The sequence below is a fragment of the Uranotaenia lowii genome, chromosome 2, assembly GCF_029784155.1.
Source record: "Uranotaenia lowii strain MFRU-FL chromosome 2, ASM2978415v1, whole genome shotgun sequence".
Lineage (NCBI taxonomy): Eukaryota > Metazoa > Arthropoda > Insecta > Diptera > Culicidae > Uranotaenia > Uranotaenia lowii.
Window position 1 is genome coordinate 256120835 of NC_073692.1, and position 17957 is coordinate 256138791.

Below are 17957 nucleotides of genomic sequence, written 5' to 3' on the forward strand. Positions count from 1 at the left end.
AAACTGCCGCTTGAATTATCGAAAAAAGAAACAATTATCAAACGGCAGGATCATCATTATTGTGACTTTTTAAGCAATTCTGAATTTTTATTTCAATGGATTCATTTTCCAAACCTTGATACAGACCCCGTTCGTTTTTGGCAACACGCCCGTGAATTTTATGTTGTCAAAATCGTTGTTGCCAAAATCGAACGGTTTTTTTTTGTCACTTTTTTATTTTTAATTTTTATTTCAAATTAGTCAAAATTGATGTAAGACCCTATATTAGCATAATTTTTTTTCAATTTGGCTCAATTGTATTAGTTTGAACAATTCGTGTTTTAACAGTTTAAAACTGTTATAAATAAGCCGAATTGAAAAAAATTCATGCTAATATTACGTTTAACATTAATTTTGATTGATTTAAAATGTAAATAAAAAATTAAAAAATGACAAAAAAAAAAACGTATTTTTTGGATGTTGCCAAAATCGAACGGTTTTTGCTCGGATGTTGCCAAAATCGAACGGGGTCTGTATTTGAAATTGATGCAATTGATATCATGAAGATTTACCTATTCAATTAATAAATATTAATAATAACATTGCATTTCACATAATGTTCGGTAGATTTCAATAAAAGGAAAGTGGGCAATTTGGTTTTCGGATGTACACGGATGAGCAAAATACGGTTAGAAAGGTCTTGACAAGAAAAATCTACTGCGGAAAAAATTGTCATTAATAAGTGTTTCTATAGTGTGTACAGTGTATAGCATAAACAAAACCCTTTTAAAGGAGTTCAACTTCTAAAATAACTTTTTTTTCTCAAACAGTAGATTTTGTAAGTCCCATTTTAACTTTTTCTTATCTCGTCATCGTATATTCAAAATCTATATACCTTGGAAACCAAGTTTCATAACTTGTTTTTTTTTTTAAGGATACATACAGGGCCAATGAGATTTCTATAATCTATGTACTCAACATAAAAAATTACCAAACTGAAAATAAACATGTATTCAGTTTTCTAATTCTGATTGTTGAGATTTTTCATTTTCAATTTTTAAATTTCGATTTTGGATTCGAATGAAAAGTTCTTATTCTAAGTTCTGATTCTGAATTCTCTATACAAATCTTGATTCATTTTTTGATTCCGATTATAAATATTTGAATTTTTCTGATTCTGATTTCTGATTCTGAATTCTGATTCTGTAAATTTATTTTTCGGCATATCGGTGAATAGTAGTTCTGAAATTGATAAAGATGGATAGAGAAGTGAGGAGAAAATTTACAGATGTTGAAAAGAGCGAAAGAGCATTTTTGCGAGGAAACTTATTAACGTACACCATACTTTACCCTGCAACATTTCATTATTTAGGAGAAGTAGTACCGGGATAGAGGTGGCACTACCTTAACCTATACAATGAAATCTGGTTGTTCCGAAGTCTACATGTGGTGAACACGTATACTCCGGACGGGCCGGCTTTTCAACATCTGTAAATTTTCTCCTCACTTCTCTATCCATCTTTATCAATTTCAGAACTACTTTTCATCGATATGCCGAAAAATAAATTTACAAAATTAATTAACGGTGGTTAACTTATCTTAGAATTCTGATTCAGAATTCTGATTCTGATTCTGAATTCTGATTCTGAATTCTGATTCTGAATTCTGATTCTGAATTCTGATTCTGAATTCTGAATTCTGATTCTGAATTCTGATTCTGAATTCTGATTCTGAATTCTGATTCTGAATTCTGATTCTGAATTCTGATTCTGAATTCTGATTCTGAATTCTGATTCTGAATTCTGATTCTAAATTCTGATTCTGAATTCTGATTCTGAATTCTGATTCTGAATTCTGATTCTGAATTCTGATTCTGAATTCTGAATTGTGATTCTGAATTCTGATTCTGAATTCTGATTCTGAATTCTGATTCTGAATTCTGATTCTGAATTCTGATTCTGAATTCTGATTCTGAATTCTGATTCTGAATTCTAATTCTGAATTCTGATTCTGAATTCTGATTCTGAATTCTGATTCTGAATTCTGATTCTGAATTCTGATTCTGAATTCTGATTCAGAATTCTGATTCTGAATTCTGATTCTGAATTCTGATTCTGAATTCTGATTCTGAATTCTGATTCTGAACTCTGATTCTGAATTCTGATTCTGGAACTCTGATTTTGATATCTGAATTTGAACTGTGATTCTAAATTCTGGTACCGAATAACTTGCGTACACTAAGGATATTTTACGCGATATAAAATCGGTCGTTACCGCATAGGAATTGGAATATTTACGCTCAAAAACGAGTTGGTTTGCGAAGAATCATGCCCATGGCAAAAAATCGTGTAAAAAAGAGCCGTTTTAGAAAAATTGAGCAAAATCAAACCGCGTAAAAAACCTTAGTGTATTCTTATTTATATTCTTAGTAGTAAGTATTTTGCAAATTTTTGGGTCGAGGAAAACAGTTTGGAATGTTAGACTTTAGATTTTAATCTCCCATCTAACGTTCAGTCTCTATATGTGTCCTACAAATTCAACTCTCAACTCTCATTCAGCAGGAATAAAAATCAAATTGAAGAAGTCATCTTCCGAAGTTTGTTGAGCTGACTGTAAAATCATCTTACTCTCACTGCTTTCCACCAAAAACGCTACTTACTAGGTCTAATTTAGTTTCCAAGTGACAACGAAAAGGCCGGATGAACCAAGGTAAATACCCGTTAAAAATTCACAGCCCCACCGGATCGACCATGAAATCAGATGCTTTTATTTTCACTCCAGGTTACCATTAAATGATGGACCATTTAAACGAATTTGCAATAACAATATGATTCCGGTTTTTTTTCTTCATCGAGTGTTTGTAGGTATGTAAAATTTTCACGAAGGAAAGTTTGTCGGAAAAAACATTTTTTATCGCATATAAAACGCTGCAGAGAATTTAGCACTGACGAGTTAGAAGCATGGCTAGTATCACGTATGTATATCCATCAGGTGGTGTTCGATGCTAATGAATAGTAATGAGCTTTCGGATCCTAAGCAAACATCATTTCACTCCTCATTTCATGGAGGAACCCACATTCTGGGATCCCGGAATGGCTGCCGTATACCCTCATTGGTACAATACGGATGGGGAAAATCGAACACTACCGTTTGCCAAGGTAAACCTATCATCCCAATCTCATTCCGAGAGTAAGATTGAGACTAAGCAAACACACGGCTGATTAAATGCTATTAATTGCTCGGAAAAACTGCCAGATTCTTAAGTGTGGTCAGATCATCGGTAGCTTTTAAAATGATTTCGAAAATCTAACGACGTCGTTTGCGGGATGATGGTTTCATTATGAATAGCAAGAATGGTTTATTTTGATTATATTTTGAAGTATGTAATCTAATCATACGAAAATGAATGCTTCTATTGACTCTACACTTTTCTTAAAGCTTTAAATCTTTCCAAATGCTTTCCTTAAGCAATTCGCAGGAAAATGTTTCAAATCAAAATTATTGACTTTTCGAACGAAAACTAGTGAACCTACATGTAAGAGAAGCGACGTCTCAAATCACAAAATTCCAATCGATACAAAAGAACTATCAAAAACGATTCCAATCGATCCGAGCTTTTGTCGTAGAGCTTTTGCCTTAGCTTAGCGTTCACTTTAGAGCTTGAACATTAAGCCAGAATACAGTGCTGAGGATTTTTTGTCCAAGATTTCGACGATGTTGCCACATATTTTATTTTAAGAGGAACTTCTCTTATATGCAGGTTCACTAACGAAACCAAAAAGTTTCAAATGTACCTAATTTGAACTTAACTACTCTCTCATCGAAGATCACGCATGATATATCAAAACGAAGATCAAGCATGATTATCAACACGAGAAAATTTGTTTTCAATCAAATCACGAGAATGATGGCCAAAGTCATATTTTTTGTAAACTATTTACATATATTCCTTTGAAAATAGAAAATGCACTATGAATAGACACATGTAATATTGTTTGTATAGCGCGAACGTAAATTCAATTGCATGGTAGATGTTTCACCTTGTAGAGTTTCAACATAATACAAATTAATTATGACAAAACATACCGGGAGCATATCAGCTCGAGGTTGCCGTTGCATTTTAATACGGCCAAAACATTGTTGCAGGTAAGAAGCAATTAGGAATCGGTTAATTAAATATTTGTCGAACAGAAAAATAATACGGGTTTTGTTTTAGTTTGGCAGAGTTTGAACACTATTAGTTATTTGTGTTGTTCGAAACCGTTTATAGTTGAACATTTGTTTCGATTTCAATTGTTAATTGCTAATGTTATTTTCGAGCTATTCGTTGGATACAAATCGTTTAACCCCAAGATCAGCAAATTTGGTTTTTCAGACATTTTTTTCCAACACGCATTAGGACGATCGTTCGTAATCCAAATTATTGCCGTTATTGTGACACTAATGTTCCTTTTTTGATGTGTTGACGGACTTGCTTACCTATGTTGTGCTGGTTGTGCTGAAGCACTGACCCGAAAGCCATTAGATCTTTTGCTGGTGGTGCCCTTGCACCCACTGCCGAGAATCCGTCCCCCAGATAGGACGCCAGTGCGACAGCCCTAGGGGGCGTTTTGGTGTTTTCGGTTAAAATTTTGAAGCGTGTCCTACCGATCGACGCCGTAATGATGTCCAAAGTTGTGGGTCCTGCGTTCGATAGACGTTAGTATCTGTTAACGATAGCTGTTTGTATGTAACAAACACCTCCTAAAGCCAATACTGTGCCGCGACAATCATCAGACGACTGCACCCATTTATCCAACCGTCCAATCCGCTTTAATCCAACACAAACTACTGAAAAACTAGGGCGTGCAAAACTCGGCGCCAATTATTGACACGTTCACAATACGAGCAACGATATCCAAACACCGGACTTTAAGCTGCGATTAATGAGCTTCAATCACACCACACTGATTTATCGCGTGCACGTGAGCACATATGTTATGCATGTTTCGAAATGCTGGGAAAACTTTTCCCTTAACAAAACACTCTTCAAAGTCAACCACTTTAATCCTGCTGGGAGAGATGCTGAACGGTTTCCACCGTATGCTAGTCACCGCACCGGGGCAGCACTGTCGTTCACTAAACCCCCAAATCGGACCGCATGCACGCGCATGAACCACTGAAAACGCTCGATTCTCTCTCTTCCTACCAAATCGCGCGAGACGTACGCACACGTGAAATCTTCCGCTGGAGCACTTCCAGACTCGATACAAACGTGTTGCTATAACCACACGAAAAGCCACGCGTGCTACGACCGACGCGAACAATAGACGAATACTGACTGACGACGGATATCTCCACGAACGCCATCGAAGTGCACCATTCAGCCAGCCAGCTAAGGTTCTCTTCTACCAACCCAACCCAACCCAATCCAGCCAGTGCCGGTTGAAACCGGGTGAAAGAAAGGGACCGATGAGCGAGCACACACTAGTACGCACACGGCGGGGAGAAAAAGGGGCGTTGCTAAGCAACATGGAAACTGGTTTGGGTTTGTTTATTTTACCCAATCGCGTCCGCATGTGGTGTGGGTTGTTGACACCCCCCTCACGGTGCTTGAATTACCTTTCGAGGTGTGACTCTGTGAAATGACGGCCAAGTTTTTCACTCTTTCAGACATTTCGCCTTCGCCTCGGGCATCTCTTTCACTCAGACACGGTGTCGATCAGTCCATCGCGCTTATTGTAGTTTTTGTTATTGTCTTGTTCTGCAGCGAGAAACCTTGCATGTCGGACAAGAGCTCGAGTGCACATACTTATGCTACAGCGTTCACGGACAGCGATACTTGAAACGTTTCGCTTCAAAACGAAATGCTGCTGCTGATGACTGGGAACATGCTTTAACAAGGACTCTTTTTGCTAGCATTGCGAGACACGAGACTTGCCTACTATGACACGTTTTGCATGCTGTGTGACATTCTCTCTTTTTCGCTCTTTTTCATTTCTTCTCGCGAACCGGCTCCATTGTACGGAAATGGGGAAAAGTCCCTTCAAGGATTACATCTCGCAAGGCAGGCACAGGATTTACGGTGAGGTTATTATTAGAGATCCGGATCCCAGGACGAGAAATCTGTACACGTGTAACGGAACGGAGAAGTTAGTGGGAATAGAACCTATGGAGAATGATGATGCATCGTCATTCCGCAAGATGAACATGAAACAGTATTCATAGACGAGAAGCAAAGGAAGATCACAAGAAAATGTGAGCATGGGAAAATGCGATTGGAACAGTTTCATGTGCTTCTTGTTGTTGAGGCTTACGAGTTGTTTATTTGATTGTGGTAAACGAGAGAAGGATTTTGATGTCGAAGGGCGGTGTTGGGTAGACGTTCGCCTGTGATTTAAAAAAAAGGATTCGTCTTATTTTCCTCATTGAACATATGGAATTTGAAAGGGGAATTTTGGGCGAACTATCATATGTTTCATAGTTAAAGAAAATTTTAAGAAGGTATTATTTTTTTAGAGATTCATCATACTGATTTAATCAAAATGATTAAAGGACTTAATAGAGAAAAGTTGGTCATCTTTTGATTACATTTTATTAACCCTCTACCTGTGCCTCTGCTGCAGGGATGAGCTACACACGGTCCGCAAGCCGCATGCGGCCCTCGAGACGACCTTGTGTGGCCCGCGAAGCTTTTTTTCAATTTTTTTTTCGACTTTTTTCTTCGATTATCATAAAAGACTAGTCCATACTAGTGAACCTGCATATAAGAGAAGCGACATTTGATGCTTCTTCAAATAAAATATTTGGCTTAATCGCCGAAAGCTTGCACGGGCAAAACAAAACTACCCACTGAACTACTCACTCCTGGGTTAATGCATTAAAAGCCCAAAGTACGTAGTTTTGAGTGAGTTATTTTGATCTACTCGAGGCTTTCCATCAAAGAACCTACTCACTGGGTTTTTTTCCACCATTGTCTACCATTTTCATGAAACGAACGCGTGCATGGCGTTGCAGCTTGTAAAATAGCCTTAAAAAAAGAGAAATTTAACCAACAAGGTCTAGAATAAACTTCGAGACAAAGATTCAGGTAAGTTTCTGCATATTTCTACTTACTAAACAAAACAAGAAATTTTCTCCACATTGTAGGAAATTGGAGAGTCAGTGAAGCGCAGCAAGCACAAGTTAGCTGCCAAGATCGTATCCAGAAACAGCGACTTCGCCACCACACTCGATTCCCTCGTCATGAAGAAACCAATATCATTTGACTTATTCTGAGAGTCACGTGACGTGATGTGCAAAATTTCACATTGTTATGCCGACTCCAGAAACCCCTCTATGCTAGAAGTTTCAGCTCAAATGTTCTGTGATCGATTTTTGGAGCTCATTCATACTAACGTTTCTTCTCTGAAACATTTCCTGGAGTCAAGATAAAGAAGTGAACGTCACGTCACTCGACTCGCAGAATAACCCCCCATATCTCTCCACATCCCCGATCGATTCAACTGCCTGGAGATTGCCGAAGGATCCATTGGCGGATCCTCAGTTTAACGTTCCGACGTAAAACGTAATCGACATGATCATCGGTGGAGAATGTTACCATGAGTTTCACACGGCGTACGCCACTCCCTTGGTAACGGTTTCCCGTTTTTGGTGGACACCCTCTTTGGCTGGACAGTTTCTGGCAAAGTTGATTCCAGCTCCACCACCGCACCGCGAGACTGCTCCCTCTCCACCGTTGATCAAACCCGAGAAACGATCCCTGGGGAGTTCCGGCCAATGGAAACCGCCGATGGGAGTCAGAAAACAGAAGCACAACCCTCCACCACTCAAATCCACGACGAAGGATACGACGCATGCCAATCCAAATCCAATGATCCACAAAACACTCTTGGACAAACACACCGAAACTCCACCAGAAAAGGACACTACAAAACTCCTGAAAGTCACGCTCAACCCAGAAAAGGCACTACAGCGATCGTGTTGACGACAAACCACACTGCTATCGAAGAAGAAGACGCCTATGCCTATGGATCCTGCTCCTACGTTGTTTCTTTCACCAAGCAGCCCTCTCTTTCCCGTCAGAAGTTATGCACACCTGTTCAGCCAACAGAATCGTTCCATATACCCCAATGGTTGAAACCACCACCACGTCGTTGGAAAATTCTTGCTGCCAATCGTGTAACTGCCATCCAGATGGATATACAGGGCTCAGTCGAAGACGCATTTCGAAAGAGCATGATTCAGCCAGCGAACTGTCACGGAATCCATGTACATCTGTTCCGCCACCGTGCGGCCACTAGGTCGTATTACAAGCTTTCATCCAGGTCGAGATGGAGTCATCCAGGTTTCAGGACATGAAACACCCAAGCGAGCTGGTCAGAGCGGTGAATCGTATTTTTATTTTGCTCACCGCCAGCAGTCAAGATGTCAACCCGACAACCATCGAAGACGCTTCAAAGACCGGTAGAGCACGCCGAACGTGCTCAACGCTCTTAAAGAGCGCTAAAAGGTGATCAGCGTTCCTATAACTTAACTCCAACCGTTCGATCTACCGGGTCTTTGTTGCTTACAGTTCCTTAGACGTCCTATAGTACCGTGCCATCATCGAGATTCTTCTACAAAGACCGGCAGAGCACGCCGAATGTAACTCAATGCGCATGTCGAGCGCTAATAGGTGATTAGCGTTCCAAACTGTCACATTTTCTCGTTCGATCGACCGGTTCTTTGTTGATTGCAGATCCTTTCCTACACTATTTTTATATCGTCACCGAGCATTCATCGCCATGCACCAAACCACGTCAGAAGCCGAATCTTCTAAGACCGGTAGAGTACGCCGAACGTTGCTCAACGCGCTGAAGGAGCGCTAGCAGGTTATTAGCGTTCCTATTACTTAAATCCAAATCGTTTGATCTACCGGGTCTTTTATCGATTCCAGACCGCCCACTGTCGTACATCGTCGCAGATTCACTTACCAGCGAGATAGATCACATACATCCACATGGTAGCAGAATCTTCAATGATCGGTAGAGCACGCCGAACGTTGCTCAACGCGCTTATGGAGCGCTAACAGGTGATTAGCGTTCCTGTAACCTTACCCTACGCCGTTCGGTCTACCGGGTTTCTGTTGTGTTCACAGATTCTGCACCAGTGCAGAAGCAGATTCCTCGATGTGTGAAGTGCCAGCTGTGTCTCTTGGTCCAACCGTGTCCCCGAGTCCAACCGTGTCTCCTGGTCCAACCGTGTACCCTGGTCCTACCATTTACCCTGGTCCAATCGTGTCGCATGGTCCAACCGACTCAGGATTCCACAATCAATTGGTCCGAAATTTGTTTGAAACAGCAGTTTCAAGGTGGCCGGAATGATCGGTACTGTACCGGTCAGGAAATAGCATCTATGTAATTCATTTGATCGAAAACACCACTATCTGTACACGTACCTTAGAATAAGCATAACTCTCTCGCAACAAAACAAATTTCGCCGAGAGAGTCTAACACAATAGCATGTAAGCCATTTTTAGTTAATTAGATTAGAAAGTAACGTAAAACGTTAATTAGAATAGAAAGTACCGTAATCACTCCCATTCACAAATCTGGGAACATACATCTCATAGAGAATTACAGGGGTATCTCTATATTGAATTGCTTGGCAAAGGTTTTAGAACTCTTGGTATTCAACTTTATCAAATTTGATGGTGTATGTTCCCTTCGTCAGCAGCTGTCTTGCAAATAAAAAGCAAGTGGATGCAATATACGTGGATTTTGCCGTTCGATCGGCTTCCTCACAACCTCTTAATCGACAAACTTGATAGAATGGGTTTCCCAACTTGGCTGGTTAAATGGCTCGAGTCATATCTTCGAGGCAGAATTGCTTTCGTCAGACAGGGCAACATCAAATCCCAACATTTCACTGTTCCTTCTAGGGTCCCCCAAGGTAGGAATCTAGGTCCTCTCCTGTTTAACCTATTCATGAACGACCTTTGTCAATTTATTGGTTCTGAATTAGTGTTTTATGCAGACGATTTGAAAATGTACCGCTCAATTACGCATTACTCAGACTGTTTGCTTCTTCAGCGAGATCTCGATAATCCAATGCTCTGGTGCCAAGTGAATGCGATGGAAGTCAACCTAAAAAAATGTAAAATTCTTACGTTCACCAGAAGCAGGGTCGAGATTACCCATCTGTACACAGCTGTTAGCGTCTCTCTTAAAAATGTTGAGTCTATTAGGGATCTTGGTGTGATCATGGATAAATCTCTGACATTCAAGAAGCATTTAGCTGTAACTGTGGCCAAAGCAAAAACTGTGCTGGGATTTCTGGTAAGGAACACCAAAGGATTCAGTAACATTACCACTCTCAAAGCATTATACTGCTCACTCGTTCGCAGCGGTTTGGAGTAAAATATCCAAATATGGGCATCTAATTCAATTGGAGGGCTGAAACTACTTGAGTCAGTTCGGAGGCAATTCCCAGCGATACGCGCTTCCAAATTTACCATGGAATGAACCTCAGCGACTTCCTTCCTACTATGACCGATGTGGAATCTTGAATATTGAACCAATCGGCTCACGTGCTGTGCTGCTTCGTCGTTTGTTTATATTCGACGTCATATCCGGGAATATAGATAGTGCCAGTCTCATCGAAATGATACCGTATCATGTCCCATCCCATCCCCTAAGAAATTTCGAGCCACTTAGATTAATAAATTATGGAAGAAATTAATTTTATAACCCATTTGTCATCTCTTGTAGATTGTTCAACCAAGTGTATGTTTATTTTGATTTTAATATAAGTAAGGATAGTTTTAGGCGTAGTTTAAGCAACCAGTCTGTATGATATTGAGTTATCGAAGACAGTGAACAATAAATGAATAAATATTTTCACTTCGTTTCTATAATAAACCGTTTAGTTAAAGTCCAATGCATCCGAAATCTAGTGGTGGAGAATCGCAATTGAATTGCGAATATTTGAAACTCTTATTTAATTTTTGGCATTTCGGCGAGTTGTGAAAATTCAAGGTAGAATATTTAGAAAGAACATGAAAGTATTATAGGTGGAAAGATCAAAGCTAGAGCGCTTTAGGTAGAAGAAATTGAATAGTTGGTGAAAATGTGAGCAGGGCTTTTGTTTTGTGAACAGCTTTTGAACTACTTGCGTGATTCTTTGCCGCGCGCCGTTTCAATGTTGATAGGAAGCGATGAAGAAACCCATCGCATTCCTACCCACATTGAAACACGGACGGGTCGAACACATGAGATTGTGTCCGACCGGGCAAAAAATCACCCAAGCAGCGCTCACATGTGCTGTTCTATTGCTAAGCCAATTCTATCGATGCGTGCTACTTTTTTAGGTACATCGGATGGTTGCTACTTTTTTGTTTCGCATATTATCCATCCGATGCATCGATGCCTTACTTTTTTGCCAAATGCATCGTGATGAATTGTGTTGTAATTTTTGTTATCCCATTTCCCCCCTTCTTTAGCCAAGTGATTCTGTTATCTTATTTTAATCGCCGCTGGGATATATTCTTATTTAATTTTTGGCATAGGGCATTTTTTGGGGAAATGGGATAACAAAAATTACAACACAATTCATCACGATGCATTTGGCAAAAAAGTAAGGCATCGGATGTAAAATATGCGAAACAAAAAAGTAGCAACCATCCGATGTACCTAAAAAAGTAGCACGCATCGATAGAATTGGCTTAGCAATAGAACAGCACATGTGAGCGCTGCTTGGGTGATTTTTTGCCCGGTCGGACACAATCTCATGTGTTCGACCCGTCCGTGTTTCAATGTGGGTAGGAATGCGATGGGTTTCTTCATCGCTTCCTATCAACATTGAAACGGCGCGCGGCAAAGAATCACGCAAGTAGTTCAAAAGCTGTTCACAAAACAAAAGCCCTGCTCACATTTTCACCAACTATTCAATTTCTTCTACCCAAAGCGCTCTAGCTTTGATCTTTCCACCTATAATACTTTCATGTTCTTTCTAAATATTCTACCTTGAATTTTCACAACTCGCCGAAATGCCAAAAATTAAGTAAGAATATATCCCAGCGGCGATTAAAATAAGATAACAGAATATTTGAAACACATCACCGTACACCCCCAAGTGCAAACGAAATTTTCTCCCCGAGCTCCCCGAGTTCCATCAATTGTGCGACTTACCTGGAGTTCCGTGTTAGTGGATGCCGTCGATTGGAGACGGAAAGAAATTCCCCGAACTCCGAACCCCCCCATAGGCCGTGTCCGAACACGGGTTGAGAACTGAGTGGAAGGAATCAATGTCAAACAGGTTGGTAAGTGTTTCTTAGTTATGACGAGCCGACCCTGAGATTGGCTGGAGTCCTGAGCTAGTAGAAGGCCTAGTTTCAAGTTTTGAAAGAAGTTTTCCAAAATATTGAAAACCTCAACAGATAACAAAAATGCCAAACGTTCTTCGTAATGTCTAAAACATTGCATTTTTTTCAAACATTCAATGTTTATTCTAAAATCGGTAATATTTTGGCTAATTTTTGAACAATTTTATTTGAATGACATGCAGAATTTTGGAAGGAATGTCATCGAAGGGAATTATTTGGGATGAGGGTCTCTTTAATTTTTTGTCATTTCGAGGGGTTTTAAAAAAACAAGCTATTGTAATACTTTTGTATTATTTTTGTGGAAACCTCGCTTTACAAGTAATCAAATATATTTTCCATTTATTAAAATTTCTCAATATTTATATACACTTTTTAGAAATAGTTCGTAAACTGTTCTAGCTCTGTCATAATTTACATTGAATTTATATGCTCCCACCCCCCTTTTTTAAACAAGGGGAGAGAGATCTGCAATACCACAATTCTCCTGAATAAATCAAAGCTAAGCAATTTGCGGAGTTACTGATTTGAAAACAGTTTATGAATCTTTTCGAGTTCAAAGAATTAAGTCGGTATTTCATTATAATGCAGCTTCAACTCCAATATGCTACATAATTAACAATGTTGTACAACACTTGAACGTTTCAAAAGCATTTTTAAACCTCTCGTTGCCATGTAAAGAAAACGTGTTAATTATACAAAAAATGTGCCTAAACAAAACAAACCATAATTTCCATGATATAGGTAGACCGCTAATTACAACCTACTCTAGTTGTTTTACGACCGTGAAATGACTTTCAGATAAACTCACATGAGGAGGTTATGGTTACTTATCACGAAAAAAAATTTCCAGAGAAAATTGAAACTAAAAGGTTCCAAGAATGCAATACACCTCGCTTGAAAAGAGAAATTATTACTTTGCTGCATATTAAGAACAAAGTGTTGTTATTAAGCTGTAATCAATACACTTTTTTCGAAATCATGCAACAAGAAGTTAAAATGTTAAGGATTATTCTAAACAGGACATTCAACGTGTATTCTGAACAACAACCTTCAATGTAAATCATATACCGAGATATACTGAGATAAGGAGTATAAGGCATGATCATTGATAGCAGAATATTCAAATGACATTAGTGGCTATAAATGTTTATTACAAAACCAGATTTAATGTTACGGGGTAACTTTGATCACTATGGTTTTAACGTATCTCAAATTCTCAACATCTTCAAAATTATTGTTTTGATGCCAATTAACACAGAAGGTTTAAAAACATCAATAAAAGATTTTTTTTATTTGGACTCAACAGTGCATACATATAGAGGCATAAATTATAAACATTTCTCCATATTTTTTACTTAAAAAACAAATAAAATTTTACCTCCATGCAATTCCCTAGGTCCTCCCACTGTTCCTATGTTCTTTTTTTAATCAAACTTAACCATTTGATAGGGTTTTTAGCCATTTGTTCTATACATGCTTTCTCATAGAAAATATCCGATTTTTTAATATTAAAAAATTATGATAGAATGACCATAAAAATAACTCTAAAACTATACATGCATAAAGGAAAAAAGTTAAACTGTAATATAAAACAAACTATTTGCATTTAAATGTTATCATTTTATCACGAGAGGTGTTTGTTTGTGAGTCTTCGAAAAAACAGATATTAACCAGATACAGATTAACAGATTAACAGAACAGATAACAGATGCTTTGCAATTCTTATACCCTTCCATTATCCTATCCTATCCAACCCTATTCCATGTAGCAAAGTAGAAATGTGAAATGTAGACACCAGCCGACAACCCAGAGCATCCCCCGGAAGAAAGCAAAGGATAAGTGTTTTCACGTACACATCTGTAAAATCACTGGCATGAGCAGTTGACAACAGTCTTCAGACTAATCCAACTGCCAAATAAACCGTTAATAAATAAATTTAAAAAAAAAATCTTTAAAACTACAATCTAAAAAATCTCCAACTACAAATAGAATTCAGCCTATTTGAAACTCAATTTATTTGCTTACAAACGTAGAAAACAGTTTTCAGATATTTTAACTTCAGACCTAGTTAATGATGATTATCTGCAAAAATTTCTTGGTGATCAAAGTTACCCGGGCGATCGAAGTTCCCGCAGTTTACGGTACTATTGATTTTTTTTTTTATATAGATAAATGTGAGAAGTGTTACAAATCATCAAAATTATATAAATTTATGCAACCAGCTTAATTCATGTGTAAAAAGTTCTTTTAAAAAATACAATCAGAAAATTGAAAAAGAAATTAAACAAAACCCAAAAGCGTTCTTTGGCTATACTAAAACGCAGATGAAAAATTCAAACATACCTACTCAATTGACACTTGACGGAAGCATTGGAAATAGTCCACTGGAAATTTCTAACTTATTTGCAACTTTTTTTTTCAAGAAGTGTACACTTCTTTCACTGAGGTTGACCGAGATAGAGAATACTTTTCAGTCATTCCAGATCTAGCGTGCGACATTCAGGTCAATGAAATTGATTACAATAATGTTTCCGAAGGACTTAGAAAACTTGATGCTTCCAAAGGAGCAGGGCCTGATGGACTTCCCCCATGTTTCCTTTAAAACTTGGCGGCCGAATTGACAGAGCCTCTTCTGATTCTTTTTAATATGTCATTAAATTATAGAAAAGTTCCCAAAGTTTGGAAAAAATCTTTTTTAATTCCGATTTTCAAGTCCGGAAAAAAATCAGATGTACGAAATTATAGAGGAATAGCTATTTTGTCTTGCATCCCAAAACTCTTTGAATCAATAATAAATGAAAAAATTTATCAACAAGTAAAAAATATTATAACGAGTAAACAACATGGTTTCTTCAAAGGACGCTCTACAGCATCAAATCTTCTCGAATTCGTTACATATGTTATCGATTCTATGAGCAAAGGCTTTCATGTTGAGGCTATTTATACCGACTTTAGCAAAGCCTTTGATCGCATTGACATACACCTTTTAACCTTCAAATTTAAAAAAATGGCTTTCATCCAAATCTTCTCTCCTGATTACAATCATATTTAACTGGTCGAGCACAAATCGTTCGTTTCCAAAACGAATTATCCAAATCTGTAGCTGTGACCTCTGGTGTGCCTCAGGGGTCTCATTTAGGACCTCTCCTTTTCATACTGTTCGTTAACGACATTTCCTTTATTCTAAAACGGATTGAATATCTAATATACGCCGATGATATTAAACTATTTCTGAGAATAAAAACAACCGAAGATGATGAAACATTTCAAAACGAAATCAATGTTTTCTTTGAATGGTGCGGCATTCAAAAACAACTTCATAGAACAACAAAACAATAGCTTACATTTTGATTGCTGTTAAACAACACCACGTGAGCAGCTTTGTCACCACTGATAGCGGATATGATTTAGAACAAGTCTGTGTTGCAGCGAACATCAACGGGAAAAAATTTATTTTCTGTGCCATATATGTGCCTCCTGACAAAAGTAATTGTATGCACATTTTGGAGTCCCATGTGGCCACCGTACGCGAGTTTTGCACCGGTGCTTCTGCTGAGGAGTCCGTCTTGGTATGTGGCGATTATAACCAACCTCGTTTGTTGTGGGAGGCGAGTGATGCAGGTGCAAAACTCTTGAATGTTACACCTATCAGTGCTTCCGCCGCCTCATTGATCGATGGAATGAATTCGCTCAATCTGAATGAATTCAACGCTATCAGCAATCATCTCGGACGGATACTGGATCTTGTTTTTGGCTCAAGTGAGGAACTAATTGTAACTAGAAATGCTCCCGATGTGCTCGTACCGATAGACATATATCACCCACCTATCGTCTTCGATTTACCTGCTGCTATGTCTACCAATTACGGTTCTCGAAACACCTCCGAACCTAGGAATAGGCCTTTAAATTTCCGGAAAACGGACTTTTCGTTGCTCTTTCAATACTTGAACAGTATTGACTGGGATGCAGTTTTCGGAGACTCATCAGTTGATGCTATGACAGAATCGTTCTGCAACTTGATCTGTGCCTGGTTGAATTCGCACGTTCCCAGATTTAAAGCGCCTATGACACCCGCTTGGAGCACGCCCACCTTGCGGCAACTACGACGGGAAAAAAATGCTTGTCTTCGCACACTGAGAAAAAATCGAACAGAGGATTTTCAACAACAGTTCAAAGCAGCAAGCGGCCCTTACAGTAGACTAAACGCATCGTTGTATAAGCTTCACGTCCTACGCTTACAATCTAGTTTACGCAGTAACCCGCGAAGTTTTTGGACTTTCGTAAACGCAAAACGTAAAACGAACTGTTTACCTACTTCCGTTTTCTACAATGATGCTGTCGGTAACTCCCCAGATACCTGTTGCAACTTATTTGCAGAGCATTTCAAGTCAGTTTTTCTGAACACCGTTTCATCCGAAAGAGAGTGCAGTGAAGCCATCAATCATGTACCTGTCGATGTTTTTGACTTGAATACTTTTGAAATTAATCAAGATCTTATTGAGCGCTCTGCGAAAAAGCTTAAAAGCTCATTTGCTCCTGGACCTGATGGGATTCCAGCTATTATCTATCGTCGCTGCATCGAAGCTCTTTCCTTGCCTCTGGCTAAAATCTACAACAGATCATTCCAGCAAAGAAAATTTCCAGACAAATGGAAAAATTCGTTTATGTTTCCGGTGTACAAAAATGGCGATCGTCGAGACGTTAAGCAATATCGTGGTATTACCAGTTTGTCTGCAGGGTCTAAGCTCTTTGAAATAATTGTTGGTCAAGCCCTTTTACGCGCTTCATCGCAGTACATCGCACCTGAACAGCATGGTTTCATGCCTGGTAGATCGGTGAGTACTAACCTCAAAGAATACACGTCGTTTTGCCTCAATCAGTTGGAAAATAAAAAACAAGTCGATGCGGTGTATACAGATATCAAAGCCGCTTTTGACGCGATTGACCATAAGATTTTGCTCGCTAAGCTTGCCAAGCTTGGCATTCATGACAACATGATTGCTTGGCTGAAATCCTTTCTTACCGAGCGCTGCACAAGGATCAAGTACGGCACTAGCATTTCATATCCTTTTACCAATCAATCTGGCGTCCCTCAAGGGAGTAATTTGGGGCCATTATTATTTGCGCTATTTTTTAACGATTTGATTACAAGCCTAGAAGACGGAACGAAAATTGGTTACGCTGATGACCTTAAAATATTTCTGCCAGTCGAATGTACTGCTGATTGCATTCGCCTCCAATCTCTGCTGAACCAGTTTGATGAATGGTGTAGACTGAACAAACTAACAGTCAGTGTTTCAAAATGCTCTGTGATAACTTTTCACCGGAATAAGACACCGATCCCCTATGACTATAGTATCGGCAGCCAGTTTTTGAAAAGGGTCTTTGAAGTGGATGATCTTGGCGTGATCCTTGATGCGCAGCTCACTTTCAACAGTCAACGCTCTTCAGTTATCAACAAAGCGAATCGTCAGCTCGGCTTCATCACCAAAGTGTCACGTGAATTCAAAGATCCTTTGTGCTTAAAATCACTGTACTGCGCCCTCGTCAGATCTATAACTGAGCATGCTGCTGTAGTTTGGGCTCCGTATCAACTAAGTTGGATCTTGAGGATTGAACGTGTACAGAAGCGGTT

General features: G+C 38.9%; 1 protein-coding gene across 2 annotated transcripts in view; it reads right to left on the reverse strand.

Annotated features, from left to right (window-relative positions):
• The window catches only part of LOC129747054 (LIM/homeobox protein Lhx5), an 89630-nt gene extending 84317 nt beyond the window's left edge, over positions 1–5313 (reverse strand). The window contains exon 1 of one of the 2 annotated variants that reach the window (XM_055741069.1): positions 4459–5312. In XM_055741069.1, coding sequence (XP_055597044.1) covers positions 4459–4501 — 43 coding nt within the window. In that variant the 5' untranslated portion in view covers positions 4502–5312. Of the gene's footprint in view, positions 1–4458 lie in introns of both variants that reach the window. The other variant, XM_055741070.1, reaches the window with a different exon arrangement.
• Positions 5314–17957: the final 12644 nt, after the last annotated feature.